The following is a 19,598-nucleotide window of genomic DNA, read 5'->3' on the forward strand; positions in this document are numbered from 1 at the left end:
CCGGGGATGGGGCATATGCCACCTCTCTGGGTGGGTCAGGGTCTAACCACCCTCAGTGTAAAACATTTCCTCCTTATTTCTTTTGTCTGTCAGAATTGTGGGGGGCTGCAGTGAGGTATTTCAGGGTGGCATTATACCCTGGAGTAAGGTCTTCTCTGCCCAGCTGTGCCTGGGCACCCACTGTCATCAGTGCTACCTTTCAGCCCAGTGTGCATCCATCCCTGTCCCGACAGGCTGAGGGATGCCCTGGGAGCTCTTGGCTGAGTGTCCATGGGTGGGTGTGCTCATAGATGGTGAGTTTCAGGAGCCCAGTAGACAGGCAGTTGGGGCTGTTGGTGTGAGAGATGGGGATCTGTGGTCTTCCTAGCACCTGCAGAGCTGCCCAGGAGTGATGCCACAGCAGAAGGACTGTGGTGGGGCTTGGGGTTGAGATTTATCCAGCTACAGTGAGGACGGCTGAGCAGTGTGACCCAGGCAGGGCCCACTACTCGCTTTAGGTCTACTGAGAGCCAGGCACAGAGCCAGCAGGCTGGGGGGGGCGAGGGAGGTGGCAGCACTGAGGGCAGCCGAGGCCACGGGGCTGGAGCAGAGGAAGGAAGTGAATGGGAAAAACAAAAATCCTCAAGAAGAAAACCCAAACCCGCCAGGCTGCGACGTCAGCCTCATGCCTGGGAGGTGAAGGAGCCACCAGCAGGGGCTGAGGCACTGTGGGGAGGCAGTGGGGCAGGAAGGATGCGGCCATCCGGCCGGGGCTGGGGTGCTGCCAACATGGCTGAGACGAGGCTGAGGCCAGCAGGCAGTTGCCTTGTGCCTGTGGGGATAAGGAGACGGAGAGGACAGGCTGTTTGGGATGCTACAGCATGACACTGTGCAGTGGAGGCTGGGTGACCCATCTCACTTGTGCCTGGCATGGAGGCATCCTCTTTGGGTGTGTGGTGAACGTGCCATGGTTTCCCCAGGGGGTCAGCAGGGCAGTGGGGTTGAGAGAGAGGATGCTGCAGTGCCCAGCAGGCCTTGGCACCCTGCCCTCATCCCCAGCATGGCCTTGGTGATGGCGTTTTAGATGCTCATCTTCTAGATGGAAAGCCTGAGGATGCTCCACAAGCTGTGAAGAGAGCAAAATGCTGTGCTGGAGCTGAACAGGGTGCATCGGCTACACGTGGAGCCACTCTGCAGCCACAGGCAGTCTCCTGTCTGTCACACTGCAGCCAATGCCATTCCTGGGCCCATCGCTGAGGACCTCTTGCTCCTCGCAGTATCGCTGCACAGAGAGAGGTGCTGAAGGGCCACGGGCGCCTGTGCCTGGTCCTGGTCCCCATCCCTGTCGTCACCCCTGGGTGAGCACCCATCCCCGCAGTCCCCAGGAGGTGGCAGTGCTCTGTCATGGGAGATGTCTGCTGCCCAGCTAGGGTCACAGACATCTCTGGGGACATTCCGGCTGGTGGGGACAGGCCTTGTCGGCTTGTTTGGTGTCTCTCTTCCCATGGCCGTAACTCGGGATAGAGACCACCTCCAGGGATATGCACCCACTCCCAGCCCCACTGACCTCTGTGAGAGGGCTGTCACCTTGGGCAGCAGCAGCTGGCACATGTGGGATGAATGGGCAGGGATGCAGAAGTGGCTCTCTGGGTTCTCTCAGCCGCTCTCTAGCTCCCATGCCGGCGATGCTCAGCTGTGACCGTAACAGCCCTGTCCTGGAGGACCTCCCATCCCCAAACCCACCTTCCAAGCAGGGATGTCATGTCAGTCCCTGTCTGTAGCAGGCCAAAGGTAGTGGCAATGCAGGTAGCAGTGCTGAGGGGCCCTCCAGCTGCCCCGTGGCCTCAGAATAGGCATCCAGGGCTACGGGGCAGTTGCTGGCCTAGGACATTGTGATTTTGCTGGGGTGCTGGCTAGGGGCAGTGTGGGCTGAATGTTGAGGTGCCGTGGGGCAGCCTTTCTCCTGCTGCCGTGGGGCAGCCTCTGCCTCCACCACCCGGGGCAGCCCCTCCCCGCAGTTCAGGCCAGGCTGTGCTGCAGCCGTGTGTATGGGCACATTCTGGAGGGCACAGACCACCCCAACTTCTATCTCCCACCCTCCGCTCCTCAGTGCCAGCCCGGGGCAGGGGGTGTCCCTGGTGACACCCCGGGTGCCAGTGGCAGGTGGTGGAGGCGCTCCCAGCGCACCCTCCGGAGGCGCTGCCCGTCCCCGCGCAGCGGGGAAACTGAGTCAGGGCGCATCCCGGGGGGATCCTCCACTTCCCCCCTTCCCTCCCTGCCCCCGTTGCAGGCAGCCCCCCCCCGCGCCGCCGGCCCGGCCCCAGCGCCGCCAGCGGCATTTCCTCCCGGCCCGGGGCCGCGCCGCCCGCGGACCCTCCTCCGAAGGGAGTCGGTTTCCTGCCGCCGCCGCCCGGCACTCGGCGCTGACTCCCGAGGAGCGGCCGCAGCCGGAGATGGGCTCCCGCGCCGCCCCGCTTCTGCCGCTGCTGCTGGCTCTGCTCGGCCGCCCGGGTGAGTGGGGTTGAGGGGGCACTGGGGACGGGGAACACCATCCCCGCCGTGGGACACCGTGACGGGGCTCCAGGGCGGCAGCGGTCGCGGCACCCACCCGTGATTGCGTTCCGGAGAGGCTTGGACGAGGCAGGGGGGTCTGAGTCTCCGGGGAACCTCGGGAGGGGACCCCTGGAATGGATCCTCTGCTCGGCAGCGGCGGCAGCAGCCACCAGTGACCCTGTCGCGCCGAGAGATGGAGGGTCCGCGGACGGAGAGGTCCCGGTTGTTCCAGCACGGGAAGTGTCAGCCCCAGGAGAGAAGGTTTCGGGGTGGGAAGGGACGAACAGCACAGCCCTGCTGCTCACCAGGATCCCCGAATCCAGGCTGCGTCACTGGGGCTCCAAAGGCATCTAAGGCACCAGTTGATGTGCCCTGGTCGAGGCAATGGCACTCAGGGTGGCAGGGGGGCTTCTGTGGCACTCCAATACTATGGGCTGTGTGGGGTGAACCAGGAGCCAGGGGTATGGAATGGGAAAAACCCTGTGAAACTCCTCATGGGCCTTGGGGACAAAGATGAGGACTCATCCAGCGCCAGAGCAGTCAGGCTGGGAAGCATGAAAGGCACTCTGAGGCCCTGTGAAGGCACAGAGAGAATTTCAAGGGGGAGTGTGCCCAGGGACATCCATACTGGATGAAGCTGGGGGACCCTGGGGAGCAACCCACCAGTGAGGAAGGGGAACTGGGAAAACAGCATCATGCCAGAGCCAGCAGCACTGTACATCCTGGCTGGGTCAGTCTCTCCTGGCCATCACAGAGGCCAGTGCTGGTGGGTGCTTCTGGAATGTCCCCAGTGCCAGGCTTGGCATGGAATCCCTGCCTACTGTTACCCCTGGTCAGTGCCTGGTAGCTGTGCCATGTGGTTCCCTGTCTGGTGAGACCGCGCTGTATGGGTCACATGCCCTGTGGCTGTGCCGTACAGTCCCATCCTACAGAGATGAGCAGTAAGGTCTGTGTGCTGGGTAGCTGTGCCTGTATCACAGCTGTCCCTGTCTTACAGCTGTGCCATAAAGTCCATGTCCTCCTTAGCTGTTCCATACAGTCCCTGTCTCATAGCTGTGCCATAAGGTCCATGTCCTCCTTAGCTTTGCCATACAGTCCCTGTCTCATAGCTGTGCCATAAGGTCCACGTCCTCCTTAGCTGTGCCATACAGTCCCTGTCTCATAGCTGTGCCATAAGGTTCATGTCCTCCTTAGCTTTGCCATACAGTCCCTGTCTCATAGCTGTGCCATAAGGTCCATGTCCTCCTTAGCTGTGCCATACAGTCCCTGTCTCATAGCTGTTCCATAAGGTCCATATCCTCCTTAGCTTTGCCATACAGTCCCTGTCTCATAGCTGTGCCATAAGGTCCACGTCCTCCTTAGCTGTGCCATAAGGTTCATATCCTCCTTAGCTTTGCTATTACAGTCCCTGTCTCATAGCTGCACCATAAAGTCCATGTCCTCCTTAGCTTTGCCATACAGTCCCTGTCTCATAGCTGTGCCACAAGGTCCATGTCCTCCTTAGCTTTGCCATACAGTCCCTGTCTCATAGCTGTGCCACAAGGTCCATGTCCTCCTTAGCTTTGCCATACAGTCCCTGTCTCATAGCTGTGCCATAAGGTCCATGTCCTCCTTAGCTTTGCCATACAGTCTCCCCTCTTTTGCTGCTATATGGGCCATGTCCCCTGTAGCTGTGCCATGCAGTCCCCATCCTATGGCTGTGCCATGTGGTCTCCATCCTATCTATATGTGCAATAAGGTCTGTGCCCTATGTAACTGTGTGATAGTCCACATCCTACAGCTGTCGTATGACCTGCCTTCACTGTAGTTGTGCCAGAGAGGCCCTGTCCTCCCTATGAGTGATTTATTGTCTCTATACCACACAGTGGTGCCATCTGGTCCCCATCCTACACAGCTGTGGGATGTCATCTCTGTCTTGGAACTGTGCCCCATACAGTCTGCATCCTTTGTAATTGTCCTGTACAGTCCCCATCCTATAAGGCTGTGCCAGTCCCTGCACTAGCATGGCTGTGCTCTATGGGCTGACTCTCCTGTGTAGCTATGCAATGTGGTTCTTGTCCTAACTGTGCCATACTGTCCCTGGCCTATGTTGCTGTGCCCTCATCCCATGTGGCTGAGCTATACAGACCTTGTTGGATGTGGCTGTGCCTGTACAGTCCTTGTCCTGTGCAACTTTCGTATAGACCATATCTTGTTCATCTGTGCCATGCCATCCAAAACTATGCATGGATGCCATATAGTCCCCATCCTAAGCAACTGTGCCGTATGGTCTCTGTCCTGAGTAACTGTGCTATATGGCCCCTGTCCTGAGTCTCTCTGATATATGATTCCTGTCCTACCTACCTGTGGCACACTTATTGTGTCTTGTCCAGCTGCTGCCTCTCCCTTGCAGGGACCATGGGCCTGGGAGTGCCTACAGTGGGCACAGTGCCAGAGACTGGAGGTGCCCATGGCAGATGCAGTGCCAGGGGGGCTCATGGACACAGCAGGAGACTTAATGCTCCCACTTCAGCAGCAGCTCCTGGTGCTGCTTCCCACAGGGCAAGCATGGTGCTTCATCATCTGGTCCTGTCCCTGTTCTGTGCCTGGCTGACTTAGGGAGGCAGAGGTTATGAGCTCCAAAGCATTGTCACAGCTGCCCTGTCATCTGACCCCTGATTCCACCTCCACACGGTTCAACAGCCAGTGGCGGCTCAGAGGGTGGCAACCTCCTCTTAAGTTTTCAGCATGAGGTCTAATCCTGTTGCTGACCCAGGCTGAGACTGGCCAGCTTATTACACAAGTGCTGAGGTGGCCCAGCTGGATGCTGGGATACTGGAACAGCTCTGCCCATCCCATGGGGCATTCTGCACTGCTGGAGCCACCCCAGCCCTGCACCCCCGGTCCTGGCACCTTTGGGCATCACTCTCTGTCCAAGACCTTTGATCTGTTCCCAAAAACTTCAGACCTAGAGAAGAGCTGCAGTGGGACCATCCCTGCTCCCCCGTCTCTGCCACAGCAGGGCAAGGGACAGGGCGGGCGGCTGGAAAAACATAAAGTGGATTTTCTTTCTTTCTTCCCTTTTATTTTTTTCCCTTTCCTGGAGTACAAAAATAACAGTGCCCTTATCTGATCGCCCCGGCGGCCCAGCTGAGCCTCCTTATCTGATCCTGACATAATACTGGAGCCTGCTGCTGCCTTCCCCAGGGACAGACGGTGCCTGCCTGGCACCGCTGCCCTTCATCCCCTCCGCTGGCATCCTTGCCCTGCGCCAGAAGTCAGGCCAGCCGCAGCCCCCTGACCCTGCCTGACCTCCCCATGGGATGCTGCCGGAGGTGTGACGAGCTGCCCATCCTCTGCCCGGCAATGCTGGGGCCGCGTGCTTGTGCTCGGCGCTGTCGGGGCATGAGTGGAGGGGAAGAGGGCCGCAGTCTGCAGCGCCCAGATAAGCAGCTGTTTATCTTCCTCCCGATGCTGCCGGCCATGCAGCTGCTGCGCTGAGGGGAGGAAGCGTCAGACAATATGTGGGCAGCGTCACTAGGGGGGTCTGCACTGTGACCCTGCTGTCACAGCCACACCATCTCAGTGGTAAGACACGGGCCAGGGGTGCTGTGATAGGTTTGACATGGCACGAGTGGTCCTGTGCCAGCTCCCACATCCCAAGCCTCCACAACCCAGAGAATCATGTCCTCCACCCTGGTCCCCACAGGGCCAGCTTGAGTGGTCCTGGTAGGGTCCACTCACCCGCCAGGGCAGTGGCTGGAGTCACCAGGGATGGGAAGGGATGGAATGCAGTGCGAAGGGATGGACCTCAGTGGCCACCTCCAAGACAAACACAGGGTACCCCAGATCCTGTTTTCCCGTGGGAAGCCCCATCCATGGTTGTGGGGCTCCATCCTGCTCAGCTCTCTGCAAGGAGGCACCAGGAGGTGCAGGCAGGTCCTCAGGACACCTCCCGGCACAGGGTCCAGTTTGAGCACAGCTTGGCCACGCCAGAGCTGCCTCGGGCAGGGGAAGCGGCCGAGGCAAACAGGGCTTTAGAGAAGCAGCTTCAAAGGGCTGTTTGCGCTCAGGATTTCCCTTGGCTTGCTCGCGTGCCGCGCGGGGGTTTGGGATGGGGCAAAGCTCACGCCTCGGCGCCTGCGGAGGATGAGCTTTACAGCCATTTCCATACCTGTGCTTCCCGCTTTCCTGCGGCGTGCGGGATGCGGGGGGGCTTCCGCCACCGCCCCAGCGTTCGGGGCGGCCAGGCGCGAGTTTTGGCACGCTGCAGTGCCGAGCCCGGACAGGGGATTTTTCAAGGCCGGATCCGGGGGTCATTAACGTGATTGCGACGGGGGATGGCAGCGGCAGGCGAGTCCCGAGCAAACACGTAGCAGATGGTCCCGCGGGAGTTGTGTCGGCAGTGGGGCCGTGGTGACGCCGGGGATGCGAGGGCAGCACCGGGGCCGGTGTTGCGATGCAGCCCCCGCCCGTGTGTTTTGTCACCCCACGTCTCTGCTGCGGGAACTGAGGGTCTCTCGTTTTCCGCCCAGACCCCGGGAGAGCTGAAGGCTGCGACTTGCAGCCAGTGACTGAGGAGCCGCCCGTCACCCTGTCCTATGCCACCAGCACGGTGGCACGGGGCTGTGTCAGCAGCAGCTCCCTGGGCACCGGCCACGAAGTCCACATCCTCAGCATCAAGTGGTCCAAGGTGAGTGAGTGGGGTGTCACTTCGGCAGTGGCACCTCAGCACTTACCATGCCATCGCTGTCACTCCAGCACTGTCCCAGCTGGACAGGATATCTTGGCTGTCGAAACTGTTTCAGGTTAACCACTACCATGGTTGCTTTCCTGCTCCAGCATAGCCATGGGTGACTCTGGCCCTGTCAGGGCTTTAGTCTTTAGAGACAACTTTCTAAGACCTCAGGCTGCTGGGGCTGGCCCTGTGCTGGGTGTCCCAGAAATTGCTTGTGTCCCTGGAGAGGTGGCCTAGTCCCAGCTCAGGAGAAGGGCACAGCCATGGGCACCTGATGGAGACCTCCTTCCCTGGGAGGGAGAGATGGAAGGAGAGACAGAGGGAGGGACAGGAGAGGGATGGAGGGAGAGATGGGGGGAGGCACATGACTTGGAGGCAGCCAAGCAAGTAGAGACCTGCCCATCAATGTTGGCACAGCCTACCAAGGGGCAATAACCACTTTGGGTGAAGATGAGTCAGGGGCTGCATTCCCAGCTGGTGCAGGTACTGGTTGTCACTGTGGGTGGGTTTGCACCAGCACATGAGCTTGCAGGGTTGTTCTGCAGGATAGTCCAGCTCCCCTCACACTAACTGTGCCTCAGCAAACCCAGCACCCGATTTTGGCCCAGCCCTGGCCACCCAGCACCACACTCCCTCTTTGTCACCTCCCAGCTCTCCCAGTTCTGCTTTTCAGGAAGAGGCAGGACCTGGGCCAGGAACCACTAAGGAGAGTGAGTTTGGCGAGGGCCCCTGTGCCCCAGACTGTTGTGACCTGGTCCTGGCACCTTGGTGCATGAATAAGCGACAGGGCTGGGGGTGCCCCAGGCTTGTCACCGGCGGCGGCGGTGGACACGCACTGATGTCACGGCTGCGGCACCGAGCCCTGCGGCGCTCAGGGGGAGCCGGGCAGGGACACGTCTCCACTTATAGAAGAATTACTGGAAGCTGCTTTCTATAAGCAGATCCCCACGATGCAAAAAAAAAAGAACCTGAAAGGCGTCGTCGGGGCAGCGTGGAGGCTCCTGCCGCTCACACAGCCAAACAATGGAGCCTCGCAAAACACGAGGCAGGAAAAACAGCTGCCAGCTCCTCCCCGACTCCCAGGGCCACCCAAGCTACTCACACTCGCCATGGGGCCGTGGCCAGGGATGCCCACAGCTCCGTTCCATCAGCCTTGTGCTCGGTACTTGTGGCTGCCTCCATCCGCCAGGTCCCCAGCTGGTTCTCCTTGCCCGCTGCCTGCCTCAGCACTTTGCGAGCAGTGATTCAGGCAGCAGTTGCCAAACTCAGCGCCTGATGTTTTGGCTTCCCCATCCGGATTTCCGGCTGGAGGCCACCAGGCAGTGCTGGCCGCAGGGAATGGTGTGTCCCACCACTGTGCCCCTGGTATCCCTGAGCGGTGGTATGGCCAGTCCCAAGCCCAGAGCAGCTGTGCAGTGCTGGGATAGGGCTGGGAAACACATGTGTGGATGTCCCAGTGCCCAGAGTCGGGATTCCCTGCCCAGTGCAGGGGTGCTGCAGTCCCCAGTGTGGGGACATGCCATTCCACAGTGGGGTGACACTCTGGTGTCTAGTGCAGATTGTAGCCAGTTTCAGGCACAAGGATGCCTGGTACCTATACCCCAGTATGGCAGTGGCCGGGGCCCTAGAGTGAGGTTACCGTTGTCACTGGGGTGGAGATGCCCTGGTCCCTTGTTTAGAGGTGCCAGGGGCTGTTCGCCCTGCAGGGTGGCTACACATCCCCCAGCCTGCCCCTAAACCCAGCCATGACTGCTTCCTGCATGGCTCATGCTGGGAGCCAGCCCAAGGGTTCTCCCTGCTGCCTCCAGTTCTAGAGGCAGGAGGGGTGGCCATGGGGCAGCCAGGTAAGTGACAGAGACCGGGGCTCAGCGGCCGTGGTGGTGACACTCTCCCCTTCTCCCCCCAGACCTCTGTTTCCCCGCTGAAGGTGTTTGTCACGCCGCAAGCCGGTGCCTGCACCCAGTCACCAGTGCTCGTCCTCCTGTGTGCCCGATGCTCTGCCACTGTCACCTCCTCCTGCCCGGATCTGATCATCCACACCGTGAGTGCCACAGCCCCACGCCAAGAACAACCTCGGGAGCAGCAGGGCTGGGACCATCCTCGGGAACACTGGCAGAGGAGTCCCTGGAGAAGACTGGTCTCCCTATCCCTGGAGACAATGCTGGTGGTGCCCTGGGGAGGAGGAGACATTCCTGGCCACTGCTGCTGGCACTGAGCACGGGGCTGGCTGGGCAGGGAATGACGCACAGGTCTGGAAAAAGCTCCCGTTTCCTCTGGCCGGCGGGAGGAAGGTCAGGGATGGGGTTTGGCTCCAGCGAGCTGAGCCGGGGCCGGGCGTTTGTTAGCAAAATAAACCTCCTGCTTTGTTTGTGGCTAATAATAAAGTGGGCTGAGCCCTCCGCGTGCCGCCGGCCGCCCACATCGCTCCCAGCTCGTGGCCCCCAAAACTCCCATTCATCCAGGGTGGCCTCCAGCCACAACAGAGCTGGGGCTCCAGGGTTGCCCTCCTGGCTTTGCTTTACACCAACACCCTCCATGCCGGGGAAGGACTTTCTGCACTTTCCCCACACCAGCCCATGCCAGGAAGGGATGCATCTCATCCCCCACACTGGCTCATGCTGCTGCTTGCCCCACAGGATGCGCACCTGGACCAGGAGGTGACCACAGCACTGGATCCTGAGCTGCCCGTGGCCACCAGTGAGGGGCAGCTGCTGGTCTGGGCTCAAGACACGTACAGGGGCGTCACGTCCTACAGTGAGCTGCGGGACCCCCTCCAGATCCAGCTCCATCTGGGAGAAGGTTTGTGAGGCCAGGGCCTGGCACTGGTGGGCTGGAGTGGGTAACTATGTTCTTCCTGTTCCCAGAGGGTGACAAACCCACCTGGGCAAAGCACAGTCCTGGGAGAGATGCTATGGGGTCAGATACCCCTGGTCCCCAGCATCTCTCCAGCCACTGAACTCAGTCTGATGACCATCCCACCTCTGCAGATGCCAGCAGGCCCATGGATTGCATTCCCCAGGATCACTTCGATGCCACACCGCATCTTGAGGCTGAGGTCTTCTTCTATGGGATGAAGAGCTGCTCACTTGGGGATGCCCAGAGCACCAGGGCTGCTCACATCATCCGGATGCAGCCCAAGCCCAGGTAATGTGCAGTGCTGGTGAGACAGGTGGGATATGCTTGGAAATGTTCAGTAAGAGGTTGGGATGTCTCATATGCAGACCCTTTCCATCCCAAGGTGGGATGCTGATGCTAAGGGAGGAATCTCATGGTTTTGCAGCTCCTTCATCACAGAGGTGAACCTGTCCCTGAGCTGTCCTGAGAGAGGCAACCAGATCCTCATCCTGCAGAGCCAGGCCAACCTCACGTGGTCCCTCTCCGTCAACAACTGCGACATCCAACTCCTGGTAGGGCTGAGCAGGACATGCATACATGTCCCCTCTCCAAGGGGGCTACCAGATGCCCAAGAAATGCCAGTGTCACAGGAAGCAGGACATTTGTGGACATTGGGCATGGGCAGGTGGCAGCCTCCTCACTGCAAGCCCTCCTAAGGCAAACTAACCTAGAAGCTGTCCCTGCCTTGAGCATCTCCAGTTGTCTCTATCCCCCTTTCCAACACTGTCTCACCTCCCTGTAGGTCTCTGGGAGCTACAAGTTCACGCACATGTTCTCATTCCTGATCCATGGGGCACTCCTGCCTGACACAGAGCAAGGCCTTGTTGCCAAAGCCTTGGAGATGAACTGCAGTGCCATTGCCTCCTACTCCATCATCCCTGCCAGCACCCGCATCAGTCTGGAGATCCTAGACCATGGTGAGGAACAGAGGGCTGGGCAGGATGGGAGGGGTGAGGGGAGTCCCACCACTCCCACTCAGCCCCTTCCTCATCTTCCCATCCCACAGAGACAGTTGAGACGGTGTCTGTGATGCCCACTCCCACAGCCCCCACTGCCAACTCAATGCCCAGAGTGCTGCTGCTCACGCTCCAGCCCTGGAAGTGCACAGATGAAACCATGGAGATTGTCATTGAAAGGTCCCACCTGCAGGTGAGGGTGGTCAGGATGCCTGCCAGTATCACCCAGGTGGGACACATCCTGCTCCAGTTGCTCAGGGTGGGTGCCATGGGGCTGTCCCCAGCAGTGGCTGAAAACTGAGTGCTGTTCTCCCAGCTCATCAAGGACCTGGTGAACATCACGCTGCGGGACATCAGCTGCCAGGCAGAGAAGAACGCTACTCACTTCATGCTGAGAACCCCCCTCAGCCAATGTGGCACCTCGCTGGAGGACAGGGGCCATGCCAACAACGAGGTGAGGCAGGAGCTGGCCAGGGTACTGTGACTACAGCCCCACTGACGCCCCGAGAGGGCTTCAGTGATGCCCAGTGGGCCTCCATCACTGAGACAGTCTTGCTTTTGCATGGCTCAGAATGTCCTGCTGCAGCCCAAGGCTGAGCCCTGCTGCTGCACTTGGGTGCGAACAAGATGGGAGGTGGATGGGATGCCCTTCCTATCCCAGTGTGAATAGACATGGCAGTAGGGATCACTAAACTGACCTAACCTTCCTCACCTTCTTGCAGCTCATCCTCAACTTGGCCAAGGGGGCAGCACCCCAGAGCGTGCGGGTAAGAGCAGGATATCCCAGCAGGCCCGGGCTGGGGAAAGGGTACCAGTGCCACTGCTGGCTCCCTGCTGGGTACTGGGTGGGGGCTTAGCACTGTTCCTGCTGGCAGGTTGCCTTCAAGTGCAAGATCCCACGGGAGCTCTTCCTGCGCCTCTTCCCCACGGCTGCCTTCGAGGGGCCACAGACAGAGCTGGAGGTCAATAAGGAGGCCTTCGTGCAGGTACTGCCACTGGCTTGGTGTGGGGGGCTGGGAGACTCCAGGCACCCTGAGCTGGTGAGCCTGACAGTGTCTATTCCTCCCTGCTGTGGCAGGCATCTATGCGGTGGGAGGACCACCCGGCTGACCTGCAGCTGAAGGAGTGCTGGCTGGCAGTGCCAGGGCGAGAGCCAGTGCTGCTGGTGCAGGGCGGGAAGGCACGCAGTGCCGGGGTGGCTGTGCTGGAGGGTCCCCCCAGCAGCCACGGCAGGAAGATCTGGCGCTTCTGCTTCACCTATGCCGTCCCTGAGGATGGGCGCGTCCCCTTCTCTGCCACCCTCAAGTGCAAGGCTGGCTTGCAGGTCTGTATGAGTAGCCCCCAACACTGACGCCACCACTCCGCTGGTCCCCACCATAGGCAGTGGCAGCCTGGTGTGTTTGTCTCACTGGCAGGTGGTAAGGCCTGGCCAAGAGCAACATCCCTGGTCCCCAAAAAGTCTGGGAGCTCCCAGCCCTGTGCCACTCCTGGGTGCAGGTCTTCCCCCCCTCACCCCATTATCCACCTCCACAGAACAACACTATCTTTGAGAAGGTCCTGGAAGTGTTGGTAAAGGACAACTGGAGGCCACCTAACCGTAAGTTTGGGACAGGGGAGTGGACCAGGACAGGAATGGGGGTGGGAAGGGGTCCCTCTGAAATAATGGTGCTGACGGCCTCATCCTGCTGCAGACCGTGGGCTGGGGCTGGCTGCTGTTCTGGGCATCACCTTTGGCGCCTTCCTCATCGGGGCACTCCTCACTGCTGGGCTTTGGTACATCTACTCGCACACCCGTGAGTATCCACTGCTGCTGGGGACGGCCATGGTGGGATGGAGTGGGCTACATGCATGTCCCTTGCTGGGCTGCCAGTATCTTCCCCTGGTTCAAAATTCCATGGCCAAGGTACCCAGGTGAGCAAGACCCCAGGCTGCTGTGTTGCTGTCATCTCTACAGCCCTCCTGGCAATGTCACATGGAAATAACCCCTCTTGGAGTGGCCACAGCTTCCCAAGGTCCTCCTACTGTCTTGAGGTCCCTCCTGCCACCTGCTTCCTGGAGACACCATGGTGCCCCATGTCTGTCTCCATCCTGGGGGCTCAGGAGCTGGCTGGGGAGCAGCCTGGGAGGGTTCGTGCAGGAGGGCTGGAAGGTCCTGTGGGGAGGAGCCATAACCATTACTGGCCACCCTGAGTCTGGTTTCCCTTTGATGTTTCTCCCCCTGGCACCATGCTGTGAGCCAGGTCCCATCTCCAAACTGCAGCCGGTTTCCAGCACAGCACCGGCCTCGGAGAGCAGCAGCACCAACCACAGCATCGGCAGCACCCAGAGCACCCCCTGCTCCACTAGCAGCATGGCCTGACCACCCCAGCCCCGCCTGAGCCCACCCAGCCCCCAGCTGCTGGACCTGGGGACCCAGCCTGACCCAATTAAGCTGGTTTTCTGCCCCAAATCTCAGGCCAAGCCCGGAGGGGGCCTCCGTTACTCATTCAATGAATGCTTTGGCCCTCCAAGGGCAGCCCATGCCAGGGGTGAGGGCACCCTGCAACCCCCCTGGGGAACCTTGCTGATGGGTGCACCAGGAAGGTGGAGAGAGCAGCTATTGCTAAAGCCCCCCTCAAGACTCCCCATCAAATGGGGAGGGGGGGGCACAAATGTAGGTGCCCCCAGGACATGGCCCAGTACTGGGGGTGACCTCCATAACTCTCCTGCATCCCCCCAGGAAGGCAGCGGGCACCACTGGGAGCAGCAAGAAGTTTATTGGGGGGGTGGAAGGTGCGGGGCTGCTGTCCCCACTGTGGGGCAATGGGCAGACCCCACCTCCCACCCCAATTCCCCACCCAAGTTACAAACTCTTATTAATAATAATAAAAATCTCTCCTATTTTAAGTTAGTAGTGTCCTGATGCTGAGCCTCGCCATGGCTTGAGGCTCCCACCTACCACCCCCCCAAAACCACCCACCCCACCAGGCACCAGGACCCCAACACAGCCTGGGGCAGCACCCCAGAGCCCAGGAGCTACCCAGTCAGTTTCACCAAGGTGGGCTGGGAACATCCCTCTCCATGGCCAGGGTTCCCACGGGGGGCACAGGCAAAAGGCACTGGGGTGAAAAAGGCCGAGCTGGGATGGAGTCAGGGGTTCTGCATGTCCCCCCATGGCCATCTCTGAACATCACTGGGGACAAAACAGGTGCTTCAAGTAAAAAGAGGTGCAAAAGGGGTCACCTGCCCCCACTTACTGAGAGAGTGCAGGGTCAAGCAGCCGGAGGACCCCCCCCACCAAATGCAGGCTGCCAGTGACCAGGACACGAACAGCAGCTGCCTCCCGCAGCAGCACAGCCCCGCTGCTGGCAGCGGGGTGGGGGTGAGCCCCCGTGGCAGTGGGTGCTGCCAGATGGGGGTCCCGGCCTTGGGCCACCCACCGCAGTGCCTGGGCCAGGCAGGGGAAGACGAGGGCTGGGGAATTGAGGGGTCGTGGGGCTGGGGGGACCAGGAGCAGGGTCCCTCGAGCTGAGGCTGGCTGCAGCAGCCCCCCTGCCTGCAGTGGTGTCGGAAGCCAGGGGTCTGACCCCTCCTTCTCCTCCAGCAGCCGGGTCCACGTCCGCTGGTTCTCCAGGCAGCGGGTCAGGGCATTCTCCAGCGTCACGTTAAAGTTCTGCTGGTCTGAGGAGGATAGAGATGGGGCTCAGGGATCAGGTGTCCGGGGGGGGTTGCGGATGACCCCAGCTCTCCAGCACCCACCTGCATTGTTGGCCACTGACACCTCCGCGAAGTTGGGGCAGAAGACAGCATAGTCAAAGTGGCAGGGCTGTGGGGAGAGTGAAGGTTGGTGCTGCAGGAGCCCTCTGAACCCACCCATGGGATTTCCACTGTGACCAGTCTCACAGCAATGGGGTTATAAGGGTCCAGGGAGGGGGTGATCCGAGTTTCTTCACCGCACCTGTGGCTGCAAGACCCTTGGAGAGGGGGCACCGAGGTGCAGTAGAGGCAGGGACAGCAGTGTGGACAGACAGCAGAAGCCATCGGCTCCACCTCATGACTCCTCACCCCCACAGCAAAGCAGGTCTCAGCACAGGCAGAGAGCCCAGGCACACCAGCAGTGACACCCAACAGACTGCCCAAAACCTCACCAGCAGCAGCTTGAGCAGTGCCGCCGTGTCCCGGTCCCCCGTGGCGTTGAAGACAAGCACACGCACCTCGGAGCCACTGTGGGGAGAAAGGGCAGGTGGCTCATGCCCCGTGCCCAGCACGACCATTCCCACCATGCTCCCCCACCATGTGCCCCCTTTTGTCCCTGCTTACTCATGGGGCTTGTCCTGGTTAAGGGCAGCTTGGCGGAACCAGCGGACGCAGGCCTGGATGCTGCTGGTGGTGTGGGCCCCATCCAGGTACCACGTCACAGGCCCATGGGGCAGTACCTGGGTCCGGCCCAGCCACACTGTTTCCCGCAGGCCTGAGTTGGGTACAGGGCACGGCTGGGACCCTCCCTCCAGCACCAGGACCCCCACAAGGCAGGCAGCCAGGCTATGCCCTCCAGCACAGGCAGCACTGGCCAGGGGCCCTGTGTGGTCCCCACCAAAGCCCTGTGACATGGCAGAGAGGGCATGGCCATACTGCACCTTGAATCATGGCATCAGTGGGATGAAAAGTGGGTGCCAGCGGCACTGGTCTTCCCACCAGCTCAGTGCCTGGTGCCACCTCCATCAGCTCCCCAAGACCTGGGTGTAGACAGGCACTCTGCTGAGTGACCCTGGAGGCCACAGTGGGGTCCACCATCCCCATCCCTGGCCTCCTTACTCTGGCAGCCACGGCGCTGCAGCCACATCCGTGCCAGCTGCAAGGCCAAGGCAGCGTTGGAGCGCTGATGGGCACCTGCCAGCCCCAGCTCCAATGTCCGGTGGTCCCCCTCAAAGGCATCCAGCTCCGGGCAGAGGTAGAGGGGACACTGTAGGAAGAGATGGCTGAGCCCCCTGCCACAGAGTGCCCCACATCCAACCTCCTGCCACCCAACTCACCTTCAGCTCCTGGGCTCGGTCCCTCAGCACCTCCAGTGGCCGTTCTGGCTGTGCCACAGTGAACGCTGGCACGCCGGGCTGCAAAGGACAGGGGTGCTCAGGACTACAGGGAGCACACCCTGAAAACACAAAAGCCAGGGCAAGGACAAGCTTTCCCTACCTTAAAAATGCCCCCCTTCTGCCAGGCAATCTTCTCCATGGTGTCCCCCAGGATGCTAGTGTGATCGATGCCCAGGGAGGAGACCCCACACACCACTGGTGACCTGAAGACAGAGCATGCCAGTGTCCCTGCTGTCCTCCTGCTGAAAGGACAGCAGGCCCTGGTAGTGCCAAGGGACAGGCTGGTCCCCACCAGCTCCTACCTGATGATGTTAGTGCAATCATAGGCACCACCAATGCCAACCTCCACTACTGCCAGGTCCACCTGGGGATAAGGGGACACCAGATCCATCATAGGGCCACCAGCCATGTGTCTCCATGCATTCAGGGATGTATGTGGAGCTGAGTCCCTGCCACCACCCCTTCAAAGATGCGACTGAATGTGCACCCCATGGATGGAAACCATGCACCTGGCACAGGTTACAGCTGTGACGGACTGACCTATGCACGTTCAGCTCCAGAAGAGGGCTGGACCACATGTTCCCCACCCTATTTGAGGTCCCCACCAATGTCAAAACCCATCACAATCTGTAGGTCACCACCACCTACCTTCTCCTGCAGGAAGACGTGGAAGGCCATGATAGTGAGGAAGCGGAAGTACGCCGGCATGCTGGCATGTGCTGGTTCCTGACAGGCAGAGGAAGCACAAGGGGATGGCATGATGGTGTCCCCAACCAGCAGAGGGATACATAGCTCTGGAAGGGGTCCCACAAGCCTCACCTTGGTCTCCTCAAGGCGGTTGTAGACAAGCCAAAAGTACTTGCTGAAAAGCTCCCGGCTGATGGGCTGTCCATTGATGCGGATCCGTTCACGCACCTGCACCAGGTGAGGGGAGCTGGTGGGGGCAGAGTCATGAGGCATGGTCAGGCATAGTGCCACCAGCCCCGCCAGAACCTTCCTGGCTCCCCCTGCCCACCTGTAAAAGCCTGTCTTCAGCCCATAGCTGCGGAGGATGCACTCGGTGAAGGCACATGCCGAGCCCTAGGGAGACGGCAGCATTAAATCCCCCTGGCATCAGTGCAGAAGCAGAGCCAGAGATGTCAGAGACCCCCCAAAACCCTCCTGGCGCCACCAGACTGCCTCACCTTGCCCTTTGTCCCCGTGACGTGGATGATGTTCAGTCGATCCAGGTCCTCGACCTGCCGGAGGCCAACCACCCCATGAGACCCCTGTGGCAGCCAGTGCTGAGTACAGCAGCACTGCTCGTGAGATGGAGGGGGAATGGGAATGGGAACAGAGGGGGAATGGGAATGGGAATATCTTCCTCTCACCTTCAGCCCACTTCTCTCCAAAAATAACCGCATGGCTTCCAGCTGTGTCTGGGGGTCACTGCGCTCTCGCTTCACCTGCTCCAGGTAGCTGGCGTTGGTTTGCAGGGTGTTGAGGGTTCGGATGGCATCCTGGAAAGATCCCCAGGAGTGGTCAGCATGGTGCCCACCACCAAGGCCTCTGACAGGACCCTGACAGCCAGTCAGCCTCGTGCTCAACATATTCTGACCCACCCTATCAGATTCGGTCCACTCGTTGGTGCTTGCCTCCACCCATGCCGGTAGCATCTCCTCCATGGCCCCAAGGGGAAGTACCAGCAGTACCAGAGTCAGGGACACCACAGTGACAGACTACTTACCCACAGGGGCAGCCCAGCCCTCTCTGAGTGCCCCTTGGCCTCGAGGGGCGGGCATGGGACAGCCCAGCAGCCAGCCCTGCCCCGGCAGGACGAGACTTTGCAAGCAGGCCGTGCTCCAGAGCCCGCACACCCACCCCGCCAGGGCTTAATCAGGAGCGCAAACGAAGCGACAGAGCTGCACGTGCATGGAACACACGGGACACCGTGGCTGTGCTGCGCAGCCACTGCCAGAGGGCACACTGCCACCAAGCTCCCTGAAACCTGCACTGGGAACCTAGCACAGGGCACTACCATATGGCCAAGCGTGGGGACACCTGACCTCTAGCAGACGGACCCCATCCCAGCAGGCAGCGGCGTGGGCATCGGTGGGACTGACTTCCAGCTCCGGTGAGCGCAGGGCAGGGGCTGGACAGCTCCCGTCTCCCAGGGTCCGTCTGCAGGGGGACTGCTATCGCCCCCACGACGCCTGGAAGCCACGTGGGCCCGGGACAGCCCAGCCTCTGCCCGGGATGCGCCACAGTTGTCGGATCGTCTCCACAGGTGCATGGTCACCCCGGGGCTGCCACCGGGAAACAGAGGTTTGCGGCGCGACGGTCGGCCACCGGAAAGATGGGCGGCATGGAGACACTGCCCGCCCGGGACTATGGGAGAGGAGCTGCCCCGCATGGTACCGGAGCCTTCGCGCCATCCCGGCCCTGTGACCCGACTCCGGAGTTCTGGGGATCGCCGGGGCTGCGGAGCCCCGCAGCTCAGCCCGGTTGGGTGCAGCCTCCGGGTGCCCCGCCGCCGCGGCCCAGCCCTCCCCCATCCCGTCCCCCCCCCCCCCCCCCCCGCCAGCCGCCGCAGCGCTCGGTGCCGGGTCCCGCTCCGCGCGGCGCTGGTACCTGATAGTCCATGTCGGGGGCACGCGCCGGCCGCGTGCTGAACCGGCGCCCGGCAGCGGCCCGGAGCGCCCCGCGCAGCGCGCGCAGACCCCGCGCCACCATTCCGCCGCGCGCCCGCCGCCGGTCCCCGCGTGCCTGCCGCCGGAGGCGGGGCCGCCCCGCCCCCCGCCCTGCCGCCATGTTTGGGACGGGCAGCGCCTCGCCACGTCTGAGGGGCGACATATTGGCGAGGGGCAGCGAGGGAGAAGGGCGGCAGGGCGGCGACCCTTCCTCACTCTGCCGAGCCGCCTCCGGGGCGTAGCACCCGGCCCGCCCCGCCTGGAGGTGTCTCAGGACACAGCTCTGCGGCCCCGGCCTCACACGGGGCCTGCTCTGGGCTCTCTCCCGGACTCTGCGTCGCCGTCAGCTAGTGCCAGCAGAGCAGCCGGGCTGCCCCTAACGGCCTTCTCTGGCCCTGGCGGCCTCCCTCCTCTGCTCATGATACCGGTGCTGCTGTGGTCATGCAGAATCGCGCTGACCCTCCCTCCCGTTAACGGCGCAGTGGCAGGCAGAACCACGCATACCCCTGAGGGGAGTTAGAGGTCTGAACCCAAACCTGCCATCAGGCATGCCAGGGTTGCCGTTTTACAGCACTCCAGCTGCGTTGTCCGTTCAGGGTGCAAGTGACACAAGGTTAAATCCAGCTGTTCAGAAACAGGATGGTGTTTGTTCACCAGCAAAAGTCATCCTGCTGTATGGCTTGCAACAAGCTGCATTTTTTTCCAAAGAAATCAAATGATCCCAACCCCAACCAAATGCTGTCTCGGAGCCCCACAC

The 19,598-nt window shown here is 61.0% G+C and overlaps 2 protein-coding genes across 2 annotated transcripts; one reads left to right on the plus strand and one right to left on the minus strand.

Moving 5' to 3' along the window:
* Window positions 1–2,384: 2,384 nt before the first annotated feature.
* On the plus strand, window positions 2,385–13,986 carry ENG (endoglin). The gene is made up of 15 exons (XM_064171100.1): window positions 2,385–2,490; window positions 7,047–7,204; window positions 9,156–9,290; window positions 9,886–10,048; window positions 10,237–10,393; window positions 10,530–10,656; window positions 10,887–11,061; window positions 11,151–11,293; window positions 11,417–11,554; window positions 11,823–11,867; window positions 11,976–12,086; window positions 12,179–12,424; window positions 12,634–12,697; window positions 12,792–12,893; window positions 13,341–13,986. The coding sequence occupies exons 1-15, from the start codon at window positions 2,433–2,435 to the stop codon at window positions 13,457–13,459; spliced, it is 1,941 nt and encodes a 646-aa protein (XP_064027170.1). The 5' UTR covers window positions 2,385–2,432; the 3' UTR covers window positions 13,460–13,986.
* On the minus strand, window positions 13,838–18,876 carry FPGS (folylpolyglutamate synthase). Its single transcript, XM_064171099.1, has 15 exons — window positions 18,783–18,876; window positions 17,543–17,671; window positions 17,357–17,410; window positions 17,188–17,252; window positions 16,992–17,106; window positions 16,821–16,898; window positions 16,475–16,536; window positions 16,273–16,375; window positions 16,113–16,190; window positions 15,895–16,042; window positions 15,717–15,815; window positions 15,400–15,550; window positions 15,228–15,303; window positions 14,839–14,905; window positions 13,838–14,760 (listed from the first exon to the last, which is right to left on the minus strand). The coding sequence occupies exons 1-15, from the start codon at window positions 18,792–18,794 to the stop codon at window positions 14,333–14,335; spliced, it is 1,665 nt and encodes a 554-aa protein (XP_064027169.1). The 5' UTR covers window positions 18,795–18,876; the 3' UTR covers window positions 13,838–14,332.
* Window positions 18,877–19,598: the final 722 nt, after the last annotated feature.

Source organism: Pogoniulus pusillus, chromosome 35 (genome assembly GCF_015220805.1).
Source record: "Pogoniulus pusillus isolate bPogPus1 chromosome 35, bPogPus1.pri, whole genome shotgun sequence".
In the NCBI taxonomy this organism is placed as follows: Eukaryota; Metazoa; Chordata; class Aves; order Piciformes; family Lybiidae; genus Pogoniulus; species Pogoniulus pusillus.

Bases quoted from the DNA above. Each gene is read 5' to 3' on its own strand.
- ENG (XM_064171100.1), top strand. From the start codon at position 2,433: ATGGGCTCCCGCGCCGCCCCGCTTCTGCCGCTGCTGCTGGCTCTGCTC. The intron at 10,394-10,529 runs GTAATGTGCAGT...ATGGTTTTGCAG, and splicing joins CGGATGCAGCCCAAGCCCAG to CTCCTTCATCACAGAGGTGA. The intron at 12,425-12,633 runs GTCTGTATGAGT...CCACCTCCACAG, and splicing joins AGTGCAAGGCTGGCTTGCAG to AACAACACTATCTTTGAGAA.
- FPGS (XM_064171099.1), bottom strand. The intron at 17,253-17,356 runs GTGAGGCAGTCT...CCGTCTCCCTAG, and splicing joins TCACGGGGACAAAGGGCAAG to GGCTCGGCATGTGCCTTCAC. The intron at 16,376-16,474 runs GTAGGAGCTGGT...CTCTGTCTTCAG, and splicing joins GATTGCACTAACATCATCAG to GTCACCAGTGGTGTGTGGGG.